At 33.1% G+C, this 25363-nt stretch overlaps 1 protein-coding gene across 1 annotated transcript in view; it reads right to left on the bottom strand.

Moving 5' to 3' along the window:
- Window positions 1–25072, bottom strand: part of LOC141451362 (rho-related GTP-binding protein RhoE-like) — a 285880-nt gene extending 260808 nt beyond the window's left edge. The window contains exon 1 of the mRNA XM_074122672.1: window positions 24844–25072. Within this exon, the coding sequence (XP_073978773.1) occupies window positions 24844–24978 (135 nt within the window). The 5' untranslated portion in view covers window positions 24979–25072. The remainder of the gene's footprint in view (window positions 1–24843) is intronic.
- Window positions 25073–25363: the final 291 nt, after the last annotated feature.

Raw genomic sequence — 25363 nt, 5'->3', positions numbered from 1 at the left:
ACTGAGTAGTATGCTATAGTTTTCTTGTGTACAGATCAATTAGTTGAAAAGATATTGAGAGTTGAAATTTTTTTGGGTCATGGTTTTGCTGTGAAATTGGGCCCTTATAACTCCCACAGTAAACAATAGATTATTCGTATGAAATTTTGTGCTCTTATACACTCTGTTTTACTGAGTAGTATGCTATAGTTTTTTTGAGTACAGATCCATTAGTTGAGAAAATATTAAGAGTTGAAATTTTTACGGGTCATGGTTTTACTGTGAAATTGGGCCCTTATAACTCCCACAGTAAACAATAGATTATTCGTATGAAATTTTGTGCTCTTACACACTCTGTTTTACTGAGAAGTAAACTATAGTTTTTTTGAGTACAGATCCATTAGATGAGAAAATATTGAGAGTTGAAATTTTTTTGGGTCATGGTTTTGCTGTGAAATTGGGCCCTTATAACTCCCACAGTAAACAATAGATTATTCGTATGAAATTTTGTGCTCTTACACACTCTGTTTTACTGAGTAGTATGCTATAGTTTTTTTGAGTACAGATCCATTAGTTGAGAAAATATTGAGAGTTGAAATTTTTTTGGGTCATGGTTTTGCTGTGAAATTGGGCCCTTATAACTCCCACAGTAAAGAATAGATTATTCGTATGAAATTTTGTGCTCTTACACACTCTGTTTTACTGAGTAGTATGCTATAGTTTTCTTGAGTACAGATCCATTAGTTGAGAAAATATTGAGAGTTGAAATTTTTTTGGGTCATGGTTTTGCTATGAAATTGGGCCCTTATAACTCCCACAATAAACAATAGATTATTCGTATGAAATTTTGTGCTCTTACACACTCTGTTTTACTGAGTAGTATACTATAGTTTTTTTGAGTACAGATCCATTAGTTGAGAAAATATTGAGAGTTGAAATTTTTTTGGGTCATGGTTTTGCTGTGAAATTGGGCCCTTATAACTACCACAGTAAACAATAGATTATTCGTATGAAATTTTGTGCTCTTACACACTCTGTTTTACTGAGTAGTATGCTATAGTTTTTTTGAGTACAGATCCATTAGTTGAGAAAATATTGAGAGTTGAAATTTTTTTGGGTCATGGTTTTGCTGTGAAATTTGGCCCTTATAACTCCCACAATAAACAATAGATTATTAGTATGAAATTTTGTGCTCTTACACACTCTGTTTTACTGAGTAGTATACTATAGTTTTTTTGAGTACAGATCCATTAGTTGAGAAAATATTGAGAGTTGAAATTTTTTTGGGTCATGGTTTTGCTGTGAAATTGGGCCCTTATAACTCCCACAGTAAACAATAGATTATTCGTATGAAATTTTGTGCTCTTACACACTCTGTTTTACTGAGTAGTATGCTATAGTTTTTTTGAGTACAGATCCATTAGTTGAGAAAATATTGAGAGTTGAAATTTTTTTGGGTCATGGTTTTGCTGTGAAATTGGGCCCTTATAACTCCCACAGTAAACAATAGATTATTCGTATGAAATTTTGTGCTCTTGCACACTCTGTTTTACTGAGTAGTATGCTATAGTTTTTTTGAGTACAGATCCATTAGTTAAGAAAATATTGAGAGTTGAAATTTTTTTGGGTCATGGTTTTGCTGTGAAATTGGGCCCTTATAACTCCCACAATAAACAATAGATTATTCGTATGAAATTTTGTGCTCTTACACACTCTGTTTTACTGAGTAGTATACTATAGTTTTTTTGAGTACAGATCCCTTACTTGAGAAAATATTGAGAGTTGAAATTTTTTTGGATCATGGTTTTGCTGTGAAATTGGGCCCTTATAACTCCCACAGTAAACAATAGATTATTCGTATGAAATTTTGTGCTCTTACACACTCTGTTTTACTGAGTAGTATGCTATAGTTTTCTTGAGTACAGATCCATTAGTTGAGAAAATATTGAGAGTTGAAATTTTTTTGGGTCATGGTTTTGCTGTGAAATTGGGCCCTTATAACTCCCACAGTAAACAATAGATTATTCGTATGAAATTTTGTGCTCTTACACACTCTGTTTTACTGAGTAGTATGCTATAGTTTTCTTGAGTACAGATCCATTAGTTGAGAAAATATTCAGAGTTGAAATTTTTTTGGGTCATGGTTTTGCTGTGAAATTGGGCCCTTATAACTCCCACAATAAACAATAGATTATTAGTATGAAATTTTGTGCTCTTACACACTCTGTTTTACTGAGTAGTATACTATAGTTTTTTTTAATTACAGATCCATTAGTTGAGAAAATATTGAGAGTTGAAATTTTTTTGGGTCATGGTTTTGCTGTGAAATTGGGCCCTTATAACTCCCACAATAAACAATAGATTATTCGTATGAAATTTTGTGCTCTTACACACACTGTTTTACTGAGAAGTATACTATAGTTTTTTTGAGTACAGATCCATTAGTTGAGAAAATATTGAGGGTTGAAATTTTTTTGGGATTATTCGTATGAAATTTTGTGCTCTTACACACTCTGTTTTACTGAGTAGTATACTATAGTTTTTTTGAGTACAGATCCATTAGTTGAGATAATATTGAGAGTTGAAATTTTATTGGGTCATGGTTTTGCTGTGAAATTGGGCCCTTATAACTCCCACAGTAAACAATAGATTATTCGTATGAAATTTTGTGCTCACACACACTGTGTTTTACTGAGTAGTATGCTATAGTTTTCTTGAGTACAGATCCATTAGTTGAGAAAATATTGAGAGTTGAAATTTTTTTGGGTCATGGTTTTGCTGTGAAATTGGGACCTTATAACTCCCACAATAAACAATAGATTATTCGTATGAAATTTTGTGCTCTTACACACTCTGTTTTACTGAGTAGTATACTATAGTTTTTTTGAGTACAGATCCATTAGTTGAGAAAATATTGAGAGTTGAAATTTTCTTGGGTCGTGGTTTTGCTGTGAAAATGGGCCCTTATAACTCCCACAGTAAACAATAGATTATTCGTATGAAATTTTGTGCTCTTACACACTCTGTTTTACTGAGTAGTATGCTATAGTTTTTTTGAGTACAGATCCATTAGTTGAGAAAATATTGAGAGTTGAAATTTTTTTGGGTCATGGTTTTGCTGTGAAATTGGGCCCTTATAACTCCCACAGTAAACAATAGATTATTCGTATGAAATTTTGTGCTCTTACACACTCTGTTTTACTGAGTAGTATGCTATAGTTTTCTTGAGTACAGATCCATTAGTTGAGAAAATATTCAGAGTTGAAATTTTTTTGGGTCATGGTTTTGCTGTGAAATTGGGCCCTTATAACTCCCACAATAAACAATAGATTATTAGTATGAAATTTTGTGCTCTTACACACTCTGTTTTACTGAGTAGTATACTATAGTTTTTTTTAATTACAGATCCATTAGTTGAGAAAATATTGAGAGTTGAAATTTTTTTGGGTCATGGTTTTGCTGTGAAATTGGGCCCTTATAACTCCCACAATAAACAATAGATTATTCGTATGAAATTTTGTGCTCTTACACACACTGTTTTACTGAGAAGTATACTATAGTTTTTTTGAGTACAGATCCATTAGTTGAGAAAATATTGAGGGTTGAAATTTTTTTGGGATTATTCGTATGAAATTTTGTGCTCTTACACACTCTGTTTTACTGAGTAGTATGCTATAGTTTTTTTGAGTACAGATCCATTAGATGAGAAAATATTGAGAGTTGAAATTTTTTTGGGTCATGGTTTTGCTGTGAAATTGGGCCCTTATAACTCCCACAGTAAACAATAGATTATTCGTATGAAATTTTGTGCTCTTACACACTCTGTTTTACTGAGTAGTATGCTATAGTTTTTTTGAGTACAGATCCATTAGTTGAGAAAATATTGAGAGTTGAAATTTTTTTGGGTCATGGTTTTGCTGTGAAATTGGGCCCTTATAACTCCCACAGTAAAAAATAGATTATTCGTATGAAATTTTGTGCTCTTACACACTCTGTTTTACTGAGTAGTATGCTATAGTTTTCTTGAGTACAGATCCATTAGTTGAGAAAATATTGAGAGTTGAAATTTTTTTGGGTCATGGTTTTGCTATGAAATTGGGCCCTTATAACTCCCACAATAAACAATAGATTATTCGTATGAAATTTTGTGCTCTTACACACTCTGTTTTACTGAGTAGTATACTATAGTTTTTTTGAGTACAGATCCATTAGTTGAGAAAATATTGAGAGTTGAAATTTTTTTGGGTCATGGTTTTGCTGTGAAATTGGGCCCTTATAACTCCCACAGTAAACAATAGATTATTCGTATGAAATTTTGTGCTCTTACACACTCTGTTTTACTGAGTAGTATGCTATAGTTTTTTTGAGTACAGATCCATTAGTTGAGAAAATATTCAGAGTTCAAATTTTTTTGGGTCATGGTTTTGCTGTGAAATTGGGCCCTTATAACTCCCACAATAAACAATAGATTATTAGTATGAAATTTTGTGCTCTTACACACTCTGTTTTACTGAGTAGTATACTATAGTTTTTTTGAGTACAGATCCATTAGTTGAGAAAATATTGAGAGTTGAAATTTTTTTGGGTCATGGTTTTGCTGTGAAATTGGGCCCTTATAACTCCCACAGTAAACAATAGATTATTCGTATGAAATTTTGTGCTCTTACACACTCTGTTTTACTGAGTAGTATGCTATAGTTTTTTTGAGTACAGATCCATTAGTTGAGAAAATATTGAGAGTTGAAATTTTTTTGGGTCATGGTTTTGCTGTGAAATTGGGCCCTTATAACTCCCACATTAAACAATAGATTATTCGTATGAAATTTTGTGCTCTTGCACACTCTGTTTTACTGAGTAGTATGCTATAGTTTTTTTGAGTACAGATCCATTAGTTGAGAAAATATTGAGAGTTGAAATTTTTTTGGGTCATGGTTTTGCTGTGAAATTGGGCCCTTATAACTCCCACAATAAACAATAGATTATTCGTATGAAATTTTGTGCTCTTACACACTCTGTTTTACTGAGTAGTATACTATAGTTTTTTTGAGTACAGATCCCTTAGTTGAGAAAATATTGAGAGTTGAAATTTTTTTGGGTCATGGTTTTGCTGTGAAATTGGGCCCTTATAACTCCCACAGTAAACAATAGATTATTCGTATGAAATTTTGTGCTCTTACACACTCTGTTTTACTGAGTAGTATGCTATAGTTTTTTTGAGTACAGATCCATTAGTTGAGAAAATATTGAGAGTTGAAATTTTTTTGGGTCATGGTTTTGCTGTGAAATTGGGCCCTTATAACTCCCACAGTAAACAATAGATTATTCGTATGAAATTTTGTGCTCTTGCACACTCTGTTTTACTGAGTAGTATGCTATAGTTTTTTTGAGTACAGATCCATTAGTTGAGAAAATATTGAGAGTTGAAATTTTTTTGGGTCATGGTTTTGCTGTGAAATTGGGCCCTTATAACTCCCACAATAAACAATAGATTATTCGTATGAAATTTTGTGCTCTTACACACACTGTTTTACTGAGAAGTATACTATAGTTTTTTTGAGTACAGATCCATTAGTTGAGAAAATATTGAGGGTTGAAATTTTTTTGGGATTATTCGTATGAAATTTTGTGCTCTTACACACTCTGTTTTACTGAGTAGTATGCTATAGTTTTTTTGAGTACAGATCCATTAGATGAGAAAATATTGAGAGTTGAAATTTTTTTGGGTCATGGTTTTGCTGTGAAATTGGGCCCTTATAACTCCCACAGTAAACAATAGATTATTCGTATGAAATTTTGTGCTCTTACACACTCTGTTTTACTGAGTAGTATGCTATAGTTTTTTTGAGTACAGATCCATTAGTTGAGAAAATATTGAGAGTTGAAATTTTTTTGGGTCATGGTTTTGCTGTGAAATTGGGCCCTTATAACTCCCACAGTAAAGAATAGATTATTCGTATGAAATTTTGTGCTCTTACACACTCTGTTTTACTGAGTAGTATGCTATAGTTTTCTTGAGTACAGATCCATTAGTTGAGAAAATATTGAGAGTTGAAATTTTTTTGGGTCATGGTTTTGCTATGAAATTGGGCCCTTATAACTCCCACAATAAACAATAGATTATTCGTATGAAATTTTGTGCTCTTACACACTCTGTTTTACTGAGTAGTATACTATAGTTTTTTTGAGTACAGATCCATTAGTTGAGAAAATATTCAGAGTTCAAATTTTTTTGGGTCATGGTTTTGCTGTGAAATTGGGCCCTTATAACTCCCACAATAAACAATAGATTATTAGTATGAAATTTTGTGCTCTTACACACTCTGTTTTACTGAGTAGTATACTATAGTTTTTTTGAGTACAGATCCATTAGTTGAGAAAATATTGAGAGTTGAAATTTTTTTGGGTCATGGTTTTGCTGTGAAATTGGGCCCTTATAACTCCCACAGTAAACAATAGATTATTCGTATGAAATTTTGTGCTCTTACACACTCTGTTTTACTGAGTAGTATGCTATAGTTTTTTTGAGTACAGATCCATTAGTTGAGAAAATATTGAGAGTTGAAATTTTTTTGGGTCATGGTTTTGCTGTGAAATTGGGCCTTTATAACTCCCACAGTAAACAATAGATTATTCGTATGAAATTTTGTGCTCTTGCACACTCTGTTTTACTGAGTAGTATGCTATAGTTTTTTTGAGTACAGATCCATTAGTTGAGAAAATATTGAGAGTTGAAATTTTTTTGGGTCATGGTTTTGCTGTGAAATTGGGCCCTTATAACTCCCACAATAAACAATAGATTATTCGTATGAAATTTTGTGCTCTTACACACTCTGTTTTACTGAGTAGTATACTATAGTTTTTTTGAGTACAGATCCCTTAGTTGAGAAAATATTGAGAGTTGAAATTTTTTTGGATCATGGTTTTGCTGTGAAATTGGGCCCTTATAACTCCCACAGTAAACAATAGATTATTCGTATGAAATTTTGTGCTCTTACACACTCTGTTTTACTGAGTAGTATGCTATAGTTTTCTTGAGTACAGATCCATTAGTTGAGAAAATATTGAGAGTTGAAATTTTTTTGGGTCATGGTTTTGCTGTGAAATTGGGCCCTTATAACTCCCACAATAAACAATAGATTATTCGTATGAAATTTTGTGCTCTTACACACTCTGTTTTACTGAGTAGTATACTATAGTTTTTTTGAGTACAGATCCATTAGTTGAGATAATATTGAGAGTTGAAATTTTATTGGGTCATGGTTTTGCTGTGAAATTGGGCCCTTATAACTCCCACAGTAAACAATAGATTATTCGTATGAAATTTTGTGCTCACACACACTGTGTTTTACTGAGTAGTATGCTATAGTTTTCTTGAGTACAGATCCATTAGTTGAGAAAATATTGAGAGTTGAAATTTTTTTGGGTCATGGTTTTGCTGTGAAATTGGGCCCTTATAACTCCCACAATAAACAATAGATTATTCGTATGAAATTTTGTGCTCTTACACACTCTGTTTTACTGAGTAGTATGCTATAGTTTTCTTGAGTACAGATCCATTAGTTGAGAAAATATTCAGAGTTGAAATTTTTTTGGGTCATGGTTTTGCTGTGAAATTGGGCCCTTATAACTCCCACAATAAACAATAGATTATTAGTATGAAATTTTGTGCTCTTACACACTCTGTTTTACTGAGTAGTATACTATAGTTTTTTTGAGTACAGATCCATTAGTTGAGAAAATATTGAGAGTTGAAATTTTTTTGGGTCATGGTTTTGCTGTGAAATTGGGCCCTTATAACTCCCACAGTAAACAATAGATTATTCGTATGAAATTTTGTGCTCTTACACACTCTGTTTTACTGAGTAGTATGCTATAGTTTTTTTGAGTACAGATCCATTAGTTGAGAAAATATTGAGAGTTGAAATTTTTTTGGGTCATGGTTTTGCTGTGAAATTGGGCCCTTATAACTCCCACAGTAAACAATAGATTATTCGTATGAAATTTTGTGCTCTTGCACACTCTGTTTTACTGAGTAGTATGCTATAGTTTTTTTGAGTACAGACCCATTAGTTGAGAAAATATTGAGAGTTCAAATTTTTTTGGGTCATGGTTTTGCTGTGAAATTGGGCCCTTATAACTCCCACAGTAAACAATAGATTATTCGTATGAAATTTTGTGCTCTTACACACTCTGTTTTACTAAGTAGTATGCTATAGTTTTTTTGAGTACAGATCCATTAGTTGAGAAAATATTGAGAGTTGAAATTTTTTTGGGTCATGGTTTTTCTGTGAAATTGGGCCCTTATAACTCCCACAATAAACAATAGATTATTCGTATGAAATTTTGTGCTCTTACACACTCTGTTTTACTGAGTAGTATACTATAGTTTTTTGAGTACAGATCCATTAGTTGAGAAAATATTGAGAGTTGAAATTTTTTTGGGTCATGGTTTTGCTGTGAAATTGGGCCCTTATAACTCCCACAGTAAACAATAGATTATTCGTATGAAATTTTGTGCTCTTACACACTCTGTTTTACTGAGTAGTATGCTATAGTTTTTTTGAGTACAGATCCATTAGTTGAGAAAATATTGAGAGTGGAAATTTTTTTGGGTCATGGTTTTGCTGTGAAATTGGGCCCTTATAACTCCCACAGTAAACAATAGATTATTCGTATGAAATTTTGTGCTCTTGCACACTCTGTTTTACTGAGTAGTATGCTATAGTTTTTTTGAGTACAGATCCATTAGTTGAGAAAATATTGAGAGTTGAAATTTTTTTGGGTCATGGTTTTGCTGTGAAATTGGGCCCTTATAACTCCCACAATAAACAATAGATTATTCGTATGAAATTTTGTGCTCTTACACACTCTGTTTTACTGAGTAGTATACTATAGTTTTTTTGAGTACAGATCCATTAGTTGAGAAAATATTGAGAGTTGAAATTTTTTTGGGTCATGGTTTTGCTGTGAAATTGGGCCCTTATAACTCCCACAGTAAACAATAGATTATTCGTATGAAATTTTGTGCTCTTACACACTCTGTTTTACTGAGTAGTATGCTATAGTTTTTTTGAGTACAGATCCATTAGTTGAGAAAATATTGAGAGTTGAAATTTTTTTGGGTCATGGTTTTGCTGTGAAATTGGGCCCTTATAACTCCCACAGTAAACAATAGATTATTCGTATGAAATTTTGTGCTCTTGCACACTCTGTTTTACTGAGTAGTATGCTATAGTTTTTTTGAGTACAGATCCATTAGTTGAGAAAATATTGAGAGTTGAAATTTTTTTGGGTCATGGTTTTGCTGTGAAATTGGGCCCTTATAACTCCCACAGTAAACAATAGATTATTCGTATGAAATTTTGTGCTCTTACACACTCTGTTTTACTGAGTAGTATGCTATAGTTTTTTTGAGTACAGATCCATTAGTTGAGAAAATATTGAGAGTTGAAATTTTTTTGGGTCATGGTTTTGCTGTGAAATTGGGCCCTTATAACTCCCACAGTAAACAATAGATTATTCGTATGAAATTTTGTGCTCTTACACACTCTGTTTTACTGAGTAGTATGCTATAGTTTTTTTTGAGTACAGATCCATTAGTTGAGAAAATATTGAGAGTTGAAATTCGATGATAGGTGGGGGTAGAATGGTGCTGACGGGTATGGCTTACAGCTTCGTTGAACTCCATGATTACCCGGTCAGATTTGGAGTTGTTTGGATCTGGCACAATTTAGGTGCGCCAGAACCGTCGTTTTCCCTCTACTAAGGCGCATCAACATCTGAGGTTTTTTGCGCTTGGAGCTTTTTTAGTGCACTGCCTGGCTCCGGACATTGTTCTCTCGTTACAGACAATACTACCCATCACCGGACAGTGATCTGTAAGAAGCTCCTAGAAAGAGAAAATCTAAAGAGCCAGCAGCTCTTCCAATCCAATACGCTAACCGTAGAGCTAATCCCTTCTTTATATTATTACAATTATAATTATTTACAACATTTATATGAACTCATATATGGTGCCAGATCAAGCGATTTGGAGTTCTATTGTTAGAATCGAGCATTAATAGTTAGAACGTGTTCATTTTCTGAATTGTACTGAATGTTAATTTGATATGCGTCTCACAGAACTGTTAGGTGGACCAATTTCGCGTCTCATTTTACGTAAATTTTTAGTCATACTAGTTTTACTTTCAGTCAATAATTCTCAAGACAAACTTGTAGGTCTTTCTTAACTGCAGCAGTTGGAATAAAGTAGAATATATGGTCTCTATGGTAACCCAGCTTGCCAAATGGCTGCTGCGATAATCTTGCCGCTCATTACATCCTCATTAATATAGAACCAGCGAGGCAACCTTCCTTTTTTTGTGGTCCTTCGCTTTTACATTTCTTTTCACCATTCCTTACACTAACTGTTCTCGTTAAAGTTGAGATCCTTTCAAACTGTTGTAGTAGAGTAACAGCACAAATGTTGACTAAGTACACTAGGTACTTTTTTAAGTTCCAAGTATGCCTGCAGCTATCCTTTGTATTTTACGGTGTTTATGATTACTTTTTGGTGAAAATATTTATAGAGAAACTACCTCTTTCAGAGTACCTAATCCCAAGGAGGGGTGGACATTATTTAGTCCTTCAAATGAAGAAATTTGTAGATATTGAGTAAATGATAACAAATAAAGTTTATACCTTTAGCCCCGTCAAATAAATTATCCGCAACTTTAATTTATTGCGGGGAGAGATCTACGTCAGAACATTGAGTAGCAGAGACTTCGTAATGTATAACCAATACAATCTACGAGTTATACTTCTTCGGTTACTATAGCAACTTTCAGTTCAGTTTAACATGTAGTTAATTTATGGTTTATTTCACAAGTTTTCTTCTCAATTTAACTGAGAATTTAGTTTTAGAAGTTTTTAAAACAGGAGGGGGGAATCTAATTATTACTAAAATTAAATTCCTTTTACAAGAGATGGGAAAAAAGTAAAAAAGTAAAGTAATTGCCTATTTTTTTCAGGCGGGCTATACGTCCAACTACCAAATTAGGTGTCGTGGACGGAGGCGACTAGCAATCATACTTTACTGTAAATTTCTTTTTATTAACCATTAAATATAAAATCCAAGGCCTAAGACCAGGGAATTGAACCCAGTACCACAATACATATTAGCTTTGCAGGTCTCGCCTCTTAACCGCTCGGCTACCGTGGCACTAAATAAAATTTACATTTTATTTGATTTGAACTAGCAGCTAGGTATCCAATAATTTAAAGTTTATAAAATTTTAATAGAATAGCTTATTCTATATTTTACTTGTACAATTCTATTATTTTTAATCGGTGGGGGGCCCCAACATAACTCTTCTACCACTGAATATGTTCAATTAGTTTGATACTAGTCAATAAGGAATCGTACTTTTTATCCAAAAGATATAAAATAAAATCATTAATTTTAATGTCAACAGTTCGTAGTATAACAATTTTTTTTGTTTTATCCCTGACCTGTTTCGAACTCGTATCTACCATGAGAGGTTGATTATATAGGAATAGAGAAATTGATTTCAACTAAATTTCCATCTCATTCAATTCAGTTGAAACATAGTTGAAATCGAATGCTCTGCACCAAACTGTATAATCAACCTCTGAAAGACAAAAGCCGGTCAAAAATTAAAAAAACATGCCTGCTACGACAGGTTAAATCTGCGGCGATATTATCCAACACTGCGCGGGACCTATTTACATTTTCAATTTCTTCTAAATTTATTTAAAACTTTAAATATTTACTTTTGTGAGAAAAAAAAGTAAAGGAAATATATATTTTCTAAAGAGAGAAGTAAAGAAAGAAGATTATATTAGAAATTTATAGGTGCCACAACAGCGGCGGTAGAAATAGAGCCGAGTGTGAGGGGGGAGGAGGTCGAAATAAGGACCAGGTGTAATGTATAATGGAGCACACGGTTATTTTATATTATCAAGGTTTGTGTACGCCTTGTGTAATCTCTACAAAAATAAATCTTACTTTTTTTTTTCTTTTTGTTGGAGCCACAGCGGATTGCTTTGTACGGAATAAAGAAACGTATAAGTTGCATATGTCATAACTGTTATATAACTATTTTAAAGGTGTATTTAAAATAGTGAGATTTACTATAGTGTATGCATAAGTCTGAAACAACTGCTCACAAATTAACTGAACAATGTAGCATTGTGCGGAGTCTTTCTAGACCAGGAACGTCCAACAAAACGATGTACCACCAGAATAGAATAGTAAAGGTGGAAAAGTAGTAGCTCAAATTACTTACTTCACCAACGTGGAGATGTGTAATAGATAGATTGACCAAAAATAGACTAATACATAAATAGGATGTATATAAAGCGTTTAAAAAATAAGTTAAATATGAATGTTAGGTAGACCTGTATAAGTCTAGTGAATCACCATCATGGTTAATTGTGAGTGTAAGATAGACCTAGTTTTGCGAGTCACCAACATAGTTAGATGTGGTGTAAGGTCTAGTAAGTTACCAACACGGTTAGATGAAAGTTTAAGGTGGACCTATATAAAACTAGTGAGTTACCAACGTGGTTACGTGTGAGTGTACGGTAGACTTATATAAGTCTAGTGATTAGCCAACATGGTTAAATGTGAGTGTAAGGTAGACCTATATAAGTCTAGTGAGTCACTAACATGATTAAATGTGAGTGTAAGGCAGACCTGCATAAGTATAGCGAGTCACAACATAATTAGATGTGAGTGTAAGGTGGACCTATATTTTATGTCTAGTGAATTACCAACATGGTTAAGTGTGAGTGTAAGGTAGGCCTACATAAGTCTGGTGAGTTACCTACAATGTTAAATGTGAGTGTAAGGTGGACCTATATAAATCTGGTGAGTTACTAACATGATTAAATGTAAGTGTAAGGCAGACCTGCATAAGTATAGTGAGTCACTAACATGATTAGATGTGAGTGTAAGGTGGACCTATATTTTATGTCTAATAAATTACCAACATGGTTAAGTGTGAGTGTAAGGTAGACCTACGTAAGTCTGTGAGTTACCAACAAGATTAAATGTGAGTATAAGGTAGACCTATATAAGTCTAGTGAGTCACTAACATGATTAAATGTGAGTGTAAGGCAGACCTGCATAAGTATAGTGAGTCACTAACATGATTAAATGTGAGTGTAAGGTAGACCTGCATAAGTATAGTGAGTCACTAACATGATTAAATGTGAGTGTAAGGCAGACCTGCATAAGTATAGCGAGTCACAACATGATTAGTGTAAGGTAGACCTATATAAAACTAGTGAGTTACCAACATGGTTAAGTGTGAGTGTAAGGTAGACCTACGTAAGTCTAGTAAGTTGTCAACATGGTTAAATATGATTGCAAGATAGACCAACGTAAGTATAGTGAGTAGGTACAAGGTTAAATGTGAGTGTAAGGTAGACCTATACTTTATGTCTAGTGAGTTACCAACATGATTAGATGTGAGAGTAAGGTGGACCTATATAAGTCTAGCGAGTCACCAACATGATTAGATGTGAGTGTAAGGTGGACCTATACTCGTATAAGTCTAGTGAGTTACCAACATGATTAAATGTGAGGTAAACATAAGTCCAGTGAGTTGTCAACATTGTTAAATATGTTTGTAAGAAGGCCTATATAAGTCTAGCCAGTTACCAACATGGTTAAATGTGAATGTAAGGTAGACCTATATAAGTCTAGTGAGTTACGTACAAGGTTAAATCTGAGTATAAGGTAGATTTATAAGACTATTGAGTTACCTACAAGGTTAAATGTGAGCATAATGTAGACCTACCTTAGTCTATCGAGTCACCGACATGGTTAGATGTGAGTGTAAGATAGACCTATTTAAGTCTAGGGAGTTACCAACATGATTAAATGCGAGTGTGAGGTAAACCTACATGTCTAGTGAGCCACTAACATGGTTAAATATAAGTATAAGGTAGTCCTATATAAGTATATAAGTCCTGTATAATGTAAATAGTGTTTACAGAAATTGCCACTAGAGTTCTCCACCGGATGGAGCGTGCAGAAAGCTTACAGCCTATTTAATGGCGGCTCACAAGTCTACAATATGCCTATTTCTCTATGATCTATTTCACGATTAAACAATACAAAATCTCAACTTTTTTGTTTCTGTTAACGATAATTGGGTAAAATATGAGGTATCGTGCCAAAAGAAATATTATTTATGGTATTTTTTAGGAATTATTTTTTTTATTGCTTTAATGGAAAGTTTATGAAATACCTATGGGAGAAATGTAGGAAAAAATTTTTTAAATTAATTATTTCATTGAAAAAATAGCGTTTTAAGTACTGGCTAGTGATTGGTTGCAGACTGTGGGCGGGTCATGCCCACCTCTAGTGTCACCACTCCCACCATTAGTGTAGCCACGCCCCGTCCAATGGAAACCAGTTATGGGCTAACAATGGTGCTGCTATACCTTTCACTTATTTTTCTAAGTATTTTATTATTTTCTCATATTTTATTAACTTTTTATGTAATTTTAAAAATAATATTAATCTTACCTAGGTATTGAGAAATAATGCAATGAAATTATTCGAAAAAAAATCATTCTCAATTTTCAAGAGATTTTTAAGATCGTTTTCGAATAGTTTTCTCTAATATTCGACAGTTTCACTTTACTTTCTCATGAAAAGAATCTCGTGTGATCACTCACATGACTTTTTTTTACCATAATTTACGAATATAATTGAATTTTATTGCAACTTAGAATTGCATTTAAAAAAGATCAATATAATAATGTTGATAGAATGCGACACATTACCTCTGAATCAAACTATTAATTGAGAAACAATAATTACAAGCCGAACTAACATTTAAGCTTAAGTATGCCATTAGATCAGCGTCAAATGAATCCGTTGGGTAAATTCATAGTAATTACATTAAACGTGTTGAAGTCTTTCTTTAAAATTGGGGTATTGATTAGGTTTTTTCTTGGAAGTTTAGTTAGAAATTTAATAATCAAATACTTGGAGATAGTAAAACCTTAAAATATCTAAAATAGAAGTTGAGAAAACCTTATTTAACTCCTAAAATGAGAATATAAGATGGTCCTAGTGTAGGCCCAGTGAGTCAACAATACTGTTAAATGTGAATGAACTATCTTGGTTTAGTGAGTCGTAGCTTGTGAAGAGTCCAAGTCTGAAAACATTAATCAAAAAGTTTTTGATAGAGATAATCAGAAAGATGGCCTCGCCAAAACGTGGTCCGAACCATTAGTGAAAATATGATTGAACGTACGGCTTAATTTGGCCGATTAAATTCTGATTGAAATTAAGGATTAAATTGTATTTTTAATCAGTGCCCATCTTTGCTCTTTAGAGACTGAAAAAATGTCACCTGGCTAATTCTGAGTAAAGTGAAATTTTGTATGTTACTTAGCCTTAATTAATAAACTTAAATCATTTGTCTAACTTACTATCCTTGGACTTGCCAAATGAAGGCAAAAAAAAAAACCTCTGTACAATGTTCTTTGCTGCCGGGGATTTCTTCCAGAAGATAGAGTTCAAAAAAACGATCCCCAATGTATTCGACAATTACACGGAAAATTTAAGAGAAAAGAATAAACCATGAAGTTACGGGAAACGACCAGTTTTTTACCATAAAACAGAAAATCGCTGATGGTCTTTGTAATTTATTTTATTTTCTAAAGAATATTTTTCATTTTCATTTATTTATTTCATTTCCGTTTATTCACTTGTAATTATAGTTAATTAAGAAACTTAATATCAATTTTATTTGTGTTTAATTTTAACTTGTTTTAGCTTAAATATATTATTTGATTTATTTTTTAAAGTTCAATTATTTTGCAAACATTAGACTCGAGTAAAACTTTAATTATGGTAATTGTTTTCTTTTTGGAAGGAACATTTAAATTTATTCTCCAGTTGGTATATCCAGTAATTTAATAATACAAAGTATTGTAGTAAATAGAAATAATTAGATCTGTTTAATTAAATGGAATTAAGTAAAATTTATTAGTAATAAAGGAAAGTGAGCTAAGATAGGTTATGTTAGTAGTACGAGTAGTATAGTAGTAGAGTAATGGTAGTGAGTTCTGCATAGGCTGAGAGCTACACTATAGTTACAAACAACTTATTCTATATAAAGTTGTATTTATTTTCTGATTTATCATCAAATTAAATAATACAGTTAACTTTAATTATCACAAAGTCTGTATGAGGGAAAGATTAAAATTTAAATGCTTTCAACTAAACCCATACCTAAATGTATACATGCGCTAAATATTAAAATTTAATTATCTTATGTAAATTAATACAATTTACCTGTATATTTTTTGTATTTTTAATGATCAATTCAGGTAAACAATTCCATGAATTTTGATATAATGAGAAGCTTCTTTATAGTTCACTGTCCGGTGATAGGACAGTTATAGTCTGTAACTTGAGAACACTGTCTGGAGATTGGCAGTGCATTGAAGAATAGCTACGGGTGCCAGTGTCCTCAGATGTTGACGAGCCTTAAATACAAAATAATAACCTTCCAGTTATGGTGTCCTTTCGGGCATTTTCTTTTCTTCTTCATCTTCTTCAGTAGAACCTTCAATCAGGACCGAAGAGAGAACTAAATGCTCTCTCTGGAGAGTTACCATTTTTTTGATCTGCAGCCTGTTATGGACCAATGTCTTTATCACGTTCTCCTTAAAATGGGTATAAACCCTGTTGAAAATCAAATATATCAGCACAAACCTTCTCTCAGGTCTTTCTTGGACTTTTTAAAAATGCTTCTTGCACTGAATAGTTAGTCCCTCAAACAAGTAAGAATTACCAACAAATGGGTATATTCGCTTGAACGTACTTTGATAGTGTATTTTATTTAAATAAATGTGTAAATGTTCGTTTGTTCAAAATCTTAAATCTCCACAAGTTCTTCAACTATTACGTTGAAATTTGGACGCAAAAGTTGCATTTGAATAGGGGCGTGTTTTGATATACCAATTATATAAACGTCACATCAGTGACTGATAAAAACAAGGCTCTTTAAAAACAAAATCATAAAAAAAACAGCGCTATCAGTTGGAAGTAAAAGCAACACACTCTATACTAAATATTTTACGATTCCATTTCAATGTTTCCGATTGCATTGTTAAATTGAATATTCATAGATTTCCAACAAATAGCCCTGAATCCACCGGCTATAACGGTAACTGTTTTCTATTAAGACAAAGTGAGACGTTTGCGAAAACACTGCTGCACATGGAATGCGAGTAGAAAATCATTTGGTCGACGCAAACGAGGAGAGCTATTCGACAGATAACCTGGCATATTTAAAGAAACTACAATAGGCAGACTGTACACCGTGCATCCCAAACAAGATGAATGCTTCTTACTTTGCATGCTGTATTGGAAAAATGTGCCCGGTCTAACGTCTTCCAGCAATTGAGAATTTGGACAGCGGCGTCACACAACCCTCACTTTCCACAGTTGCATGTCCAGCTCTGAATTTATTGGAGAACGACCGTCACTGAGTTGTATGCAACACGTCATTGTTTGGCAATCAAATTGGCCGACAAAGTTATTGGAGAAATATTAATCGGACATGTTAGAAGATATCGTCCATCGAGTAAGCACGGAAAGTTCAAATATGAGCATGCATTTCACAGTAGAAATCCACAACGAAGCGTTGATAGTGATAAAAGATTTGTGCTTAGAAATCGGGAACCAAGTTCTCCATCAATTGGGTATGTCATCGCTGAATCGATCTGCGGACTGAGACACAGCAACGCGTGATCGGGTAAAGGTAGTCTAAAATATTAGTGAGATTATTAACTTCTTCCATAAAAATAAATGAGAACTATGTACATTTCAAACGTAGAATCTTACTCTTCTGGCAAAAGTGCTTTGTTTTATTCATGAACTTTTTTTGCATGAAGTACGAGATAAGCTAAAGGGTGTAAAATGCTTACTTGAGCAAACGGAGACAAACACTGAGAAATAATAAAAAGGCTTTGGAATGGAACACCAAAATAGTCTTTATAGTGGAGTGGGCTTGCGGAAGTAGAAGTTCTGGTTGTAGAATAATGTTAGAATGACCGAAAAGAAGACTTGAGGCTCTTCTTGCTCTAATAGTAACACTACTGGCAGTAGACTGCTCGTCTGGCTCTAGCCCAAAATCTTGCCGAGTGTTAAGGCAATGTTTACTACAATTCTCTGTGTTAATCTGTTTCCACTTAGTGTGTTCAATATGTTCTCTTAGACAACAATGTGTACACACAACATTGCTATTTACTCTAGATTACAAACTAAAATATACGCTTTCCTAGCGAAAATACAAAAAAAAAATAAACTGTTTGTTTGAATTGACTTTCCCATACCCCGAGCAATGGAACATTGTGCTGATTTGCTATTATCGAGTTTTTAACTGAAAATTCAGTATGTATTGTTATGTTCGTCTGAATTCAGATATGCCTGTGTAAACTGTATTAACTTCCTCGTTAAAGGTAACAAAATCAGGGCCAAAAGTCCGAGATGGAATTGCCTTCCAGTTATTCCAATGAATAATGCAAAGTTGGCGGTTCTGAGCATTTACAACTCTAAATCTGGTGAAACTACTTCTCCAGGACTTACCCAGAGAACAGCCTGAAATCGGCAGCGGTGGGCTGGTGGTAATGAACTTTGACCGAACCTTGTAGAAAATTATGCTATTATTTCTTGAGAAATTTGTGTTCTTTCCACGCCCTTGTTTCTCATCCATTGCTCTTCCAGTTTGCTTCTTATAATTGCACGCACATTCCTTGAAGGCAGTAGCGTAACTCCTCCGAAAGTTGGACTTACGTTTTGGTAATAATAATGTACGGCAATGAGAAATGTTTTGGGAGATGCTTCCAACATCCTTCTAAATATGTTCTTTCTCGTTTCTTCCTTAATTCTCGCTTTTATTTATTCCCATTGGGAATTAATTATCATTAAATTAATTGACAGCATTGCAAAATACATTAAACTTAATTAAACGAACTCAAATAAAGGAGCATAAAGTTGGACTGACTTACATATTGAAATAGGATCCTTTAACATGCCAAAATCAATTAAGATGTTTTTGTCTTCTATAAGAAATAATTTACAGTCTTCTAAACTTTACTGAGTAAAGTGTATCGCTTTAACAATAATAAACCCGTATTAGGGAAGAGATTAGCGTATTGGAGATCCCAGGTTTGAATCCAGCTGCTGGCCCCTTAGATTTTTCTCTTCCTAGCAGCTTCTAACAGCTCACTGGGGATGGACAGTGATGAAGCAGTGAACACTGTCTGGATCTCGGCTGTGCACTGAAGAAGTAACTCCCGTAACCTTAGATGATGATGCGTCTTAAATCATTTATAAAAAATAATAAACGTATTCATTTGTACAAAAAAAAAAAAAATATATATAAAATTTGTCTCTGGGGGGAGAAAAAACTGAAAAAATAAGGCAATTTCTACGGTTTTTCTTTAATTATAAATAAAAATGTATGAAATATTAAAACACAAAACCAAAAGGAAACTGTCTTTGGACTTATTTAAAATAAATGAAGGAAAATGTACGGTCAGAAATACAGTTACAATTCAAATAACACAAAAAATAATAATATAGAAACAAAGTTAACTTTAAATACTTAAGAAAGTATGGTTTCCATTCATTTTTATTAAGTGCAACAACATTATTGTAAGGCTTATAAACGCCACCCAATAGAAATGAGAGGATATATTAAGTTAGTGTGAAATGTAGTCTAATATTGTTAAAGTTTTGCTACTCCAAACTTGTACAGATTCTTTACACTTCGTTTAATTCTATTTTCTTTCACGCTGTAGAAGACACTTCTAGAATTCTCCTTACAATACTGAATTCCAATTAAAAAGTCCTGATGTTACATTATAATATACCGTTGATGAGGAATTTAATATTAACATCTACATACAGTTAAATACTCTTATATTATTTACCTTGAAATAAGCTCATTAATAATGATGTTAACTTTGCAAAATAACACACATATAAGTATTTCTTTTTAAAATAATATTATTATATTTGATCTTTTCTTACACCACTAGTGTGAGAAGGTTTTACAAATTGAGAAGGTTGCAAATTATCGATTAGGTGTTTTCCCCGAATATATCAGATCTGTGGTCTTAATAATAATGACCAGTAATGACTTAAATGACCAGTATTACTCAAAAATCTTTTGCGGAAAAACACAGAAGGCTGGAAATTTAATATTTCAATCGATGCCACCATAAAAGCTGTGAATAATGCTTTTGGATAAAATCAGCAAGGAAATGCCAGAACACTGAATCGATTATTCAAAGAAGCTGCTCCAACAATTATGCTTAAACTTTGTATATTATCTTACTTTTATGGGCACAATAATACAAAAACCTGTCTGGACATACAAAATGGAACAGCCACAGCTTTCAGTATCCACTAAAATCCATTCTTTTCAATAATAATAAAAAAAAGACACTCCGCCGAATTGCTCCTTACTTTGCTTCTAACTACACCTAGCTACCGAGATCTCCTTGTTCCCCTAGATCTGGGGGGGGGGGTCTTCGACCTGGGTTCCGTGGAACGTTGACAGGGGTTCCGCCAGTGATCACTATTTGCTCAGCTAAATCGCACGTAAAATTGAAATCATCGGTACAAGGAAATTTTCATGTAGGAACGGGGTAGTGGATTGCCTTATTAAAATATTAGATTAATATAATATTTAAATAAAAATTACAATATTAATATAAATTGGATATAAAAAGGCAGTTGATTGTAAAAAATAAATACACATACCTAAATAAATGTTTTATAGATAAAATAAAATGATGAAATTCAGTAAAAGTCACGGCTTCAAATACCCTAATCAAGACGCATTAATTATAAAAAAATTTAAAAGTTAATTATTCATAATAGAAAATAAATGCCATAAAACCTGATTCGCTACTTCGCTATTGACTATTGACTTAATAAGATTTTTGTATTAAAGATCGATGTGTTGCTAAAAATCTACAAGGATACAGCCCCTATCTACCCCTGCTTTTGATTTCTGAATCTGCAAGAGTCCTGCTACGCTAAGTTCTATGCCACAATTCCATCACTTCCTAATCCTTCTAGTTTCCCAACTTACTTCATTGCCCTGGAAGTGCCACGTGACCTAAAAAATGAAGTTTCACTTAAAAAAAACTTCGTATATTTAAACGAAGATGGAAAATGCTTCTTAAGATAATTCCTGGAAGAAGGGTTGGTTTATCTTTTCTCTAAAGTGTCCCTTCAGTACAAAGGAAAGCCTCATCACCTGTCTATTATTAATTATTAGAAGTAAAAACCCAAATTCAAAAAGAATTTAGCGGTAGGGCCATTTTAGTTGTTTGTAGCACTTTTTTGGGAGGGGAAGGGGCTCCGAATTGTTCTAACAAAAGTTTTATTAATTAAATACTGTAAGAGAAATTAATAAGCTTTTTTTCCACACCAGACATCTCACTTTTATTTCTTTGTAATATTAATATTTTTTAACATTACAAACAAACAAACAGAAAAATGTCAAACACGATGAAGCATTTTGTTTCTATTCTCCCAAATAATATTCTTTAAATTAATTTTACTTTTTTTGAATTAACAAAGAAACCTTTCGCAGTCTCTGAAATCTTTAATTAGTTTCCAACCTTTACAAGTTTGCAATGACATTTCCAACAACCCTTGTTCGTTATTATTTTTTTCCCTCTATAATATATTTCAAAGAAACATATTCTAAATTAATAACTCTTTCTATCATTTATCTTAGATCACTCTGTTTATTTGTAAAAGATAAATAAGGAAATTTCATTCACTAAATTTTATGGACAGAGAGAAAAGTCAGATTTTTATTTTGCCATTTTTCAATTTTTTTCCCCGCTGAACTTTTCCTATAAAATTAATTACTTTTTTTAAAAACATTTTCTTTTTTTCAATTTGATTTTCCTTAATCAAAGCATTTATTTAATTATTATTTTTTGACATTAAAAAAAATATGTATATATTTTTTTTAAAAAATCCACTTTGAATGATATTTTTCCTTCAGGAAAATCCTTTTAAATATTTTCATTTACAATCTTTTCACTTGTTTACAACTTTAAATGTTGTTTTGTGGGCGGGTTTGTGTATTTATTTTAAAATTTTTAGGAGACAAAAAATTCGTCTGATCTCTGCGTGAGCTCTTATGTACATATGTCAGCCTGTTATAGGGAAAACCGATGTCATCATTTTCGAGTAAAAACAAAAAAAAAAAAATTAAAACATTGATTCAGAAAAAAGGCAAAATCAGATTGGCTGATTTCGTAGAGAGAATTGGCAAGGCAACCGATACAGAATTGCCTTATCAGAAACCAATTATAGTTCATTCAATGTACTAGGTAAAGCACCCTAAAGTATTTAGTTAATGAATATCCAGAATAGAGCCAATAAAAGTATGGTTTAAAGTGAGTAAAAAACTCAATTATAAGTTAGAGCTGTAATCAGTTTCACTCACTTAAGTGCACAATATTGGGAAAATGGTTATCTAACGTGACAAATAGGTTCGACAGGTTTTTACAGGTTTAGTTTTTATTCTATTTTGCAAGAATCTAATTTGATGTTAAGACTACATACAGAGAAATTGATCAATAAATGAATTTTGGAAGATCCAAGAGAGACTAGACGTTAAAAGAAACAAGTAATGATAAGGGCAAGTAAATCTATTGAATGTTCTTATCGCATTATTCTGTTGGTGATGGTACGATAAGTTGGGTGATTCTAGATTTTAGTGTTTCTGGCGTGAGATGGCTGTCACCAACGTTTGGCCTGTTTGGTGTACCACCAGGGCATTCAGTTCTGGCCGATTCTTTGACCTGCGTATGCTGTGAGGGATTCCTCTTAACCTGTAGCTCTTTAAGAGTTTACTAGTCATCTCAATACTCTCTGCTCGTCAAAATAAGTGGCATACCTCTCTCAAGAAATCGACTCTTTGGCCAAATACAGTAAAGTAAGGCTAAGCTGGATGCAAAGGCCCAGAAAGCAATGAGGTCTTATATGCTGAGAAGAGGCCGAGGTTCTGTGGGTACCCCTCGGCCTTGAGCTATTTCTCTCCATTAAAAACAGTCCTTAGAGCTATTGAAAAAAGGACTTACTGAAAAATGACACTCCATGGTTTTCCTGGAAGGGTTTGGACAAGACTAGCTCAACCATCTTCCATGGCAAATCAAAGCTGAACCAAGGAAGATTACTTCTCTAGCCAGAGGGCATAACCTCTTGAGGATAAGTTGCTTACAAGTCAATGGTAGGAGACGAAACTCCGTCCCAACTCCTCCGAAGATGCACACGTTGTGCCCCGCAGGTGAGTCCTAACATCGTTTGGCATCAGGAACTGGAGAATGAGGTTAAAGTTTTTAAATTTACTTTGTTATGAGGGGACTCGGTTTAAGATTGGACTAAATTGGGAAGTCTGAAGATTATGAAGAGTTTTTTCAGCAGAATTGTAAAAAACAAACTATAAAAACACTTTAGCCATTGATTTGTAAAGGAAAGAATCTATTGCAACCAAAAACATTTAGATGCACTTAAACAGAATATTAAATTTGAGCTGCAATTCGCCAGTATGTAGACATTTCTTTAATAAAAACATAATAAGCAAAACGTTAAACGTTTTAAGTCGTACTTTCTCTCTGCTGCAATTTGGGAAACACTTTCGAAAATTTAACATCTCCACACTAATTTCTCACTCAACAGCGATAAATGAATTCTGGGAGATTCTAAGGAACACCTATCTAATCGTTAATATTAAATAAGGCCTTATTTAAGACCCTTAAACTTGATGTTACTACTTCGCGCAATATCACAACATCGTGTCTGCAAAGAATTAACATTTGAAATGACAGCAAATTCAAACCTTAATATTCAACTAGTTAACAGGAACAGTGTTCCACAGAGTTGAAAATTCTCACTGCCATCCCATTTACAATCTACCCATGTTACTATATACATTACAACATCCTGTCTTACAACTTGAAACAGACGATATCCTATTTCTTTCATGACAAAATAAATTTATACCAAAGCCTCCGTACATGATTCACAAACGTGGAATACACACTGTGGTACTGACATAAGAACTAATATAAACACAGTTTTCGCAAAAGAGTTATTTCATTAGCAATCACAACGTGACGAAGAATAGTTAAAAGGTGAAGAAATGTAAACAAAGTATTTAGATAGAAACATTACTCTTCTACGGACCCCTCAAAAAAGAATGCTGTTTCAATAATCAATAACAATCTGAAGGTAAAAAAATTAATATCCCCCAAAAGTTATTTCTAATTTATTAGGAACAGAAATTTAAAGAGATTAGCAATGTTTACATGGAATTATTTAAGACTTGCATTCAATCGAATAAACAATACAGATTACCACAACTGGGTGCTTCGTTTTGTTTATGTTTAATTTTAATAACAAGAGTTATAACATGTTTCTATCTTAACATATGTTAAATTGATGGATGAGGAAAGGAAAACATATTGTTGTTCCATTGAAATTCAAAAATGTTTAATAGTAAATTACTAAAACTAAATGTTAAATCAGTTTATCGTCAAGATAAACATTCTATGATTCCGTTTAGTTTTATTAGGATGATTTAATCATTAATGTAACTACAATGAGTTATGATATCCGTTTGGTTGCTCATAATTCGACCAAAAATTTAAACAATTGATCTAGAAATGGATCAAAAAGTTTCTTCTCTTTCAATAAAGGATTTTTTTTATTGAAAGCCGTCAGTAAAATATTAAACATCAACGAAAGGAAAAAAGACAAAAAAAAAATATTAGTTAAAAAAAGGGCGTTACCTCGGTAAATGTATCTGAGACAAATCTCTGTACGAGTGATGTCTTTCCGCATCTTGAATCGCCGACCAACACGACCTTACAGTCGAGCTCTTGTTGTGGCGCGGAAGATGCGGACTCGGCCAGCGAGCCGGACATGTTAAATCACGTCAGCTCGAACACGGCCGGCCGGCGATGACACGACATCTTATCTTAGTCGTTGACTGCACCGCACTGTGTAAATCTACCGCCTCCAAGCTACGGCTGCCGCCTCTACGGTTACCTATACAGCGTTCCTAGTGGCCATATTCATAACCAATATATAAGTTTCCTCATTTGTGTACAGATGGTCTAAATAAAATTAAAATAGTATTTTCACACTTGTGTTTTATACTTCAGTTTTAATGATGGCCTTCACTGAGAACAAAATGTCTTCTAAGTTTTGCATATTTGCGACACTTTTTTCAGCTATAATTCTTCTCATAAACTTGCTACGTTTGGAATAATAATCTTTAAGCTGTCATGAAATTTATTTAGTGTATTG

The sequence above is a fragment of the Rhodnius prolixus genome, unplaced genomic scaffold (assembly GCF_049639745.1).
Source record: "Rhodnius prolixus isolate KJV_2025 unplaced genomic scaffold, Rpr scaffold_8, whole genome shotgun sequence".
Taxonomy (NCBI): Eukaryota; Metazoa; Arthropoda; class Insecta; order Hemiptera; family Reduviidae; genus Rhodnius; species Rhodnius prolixus.
This window is presented reverse-complemented; position numbering and strand designations above follow the sequence as displayed.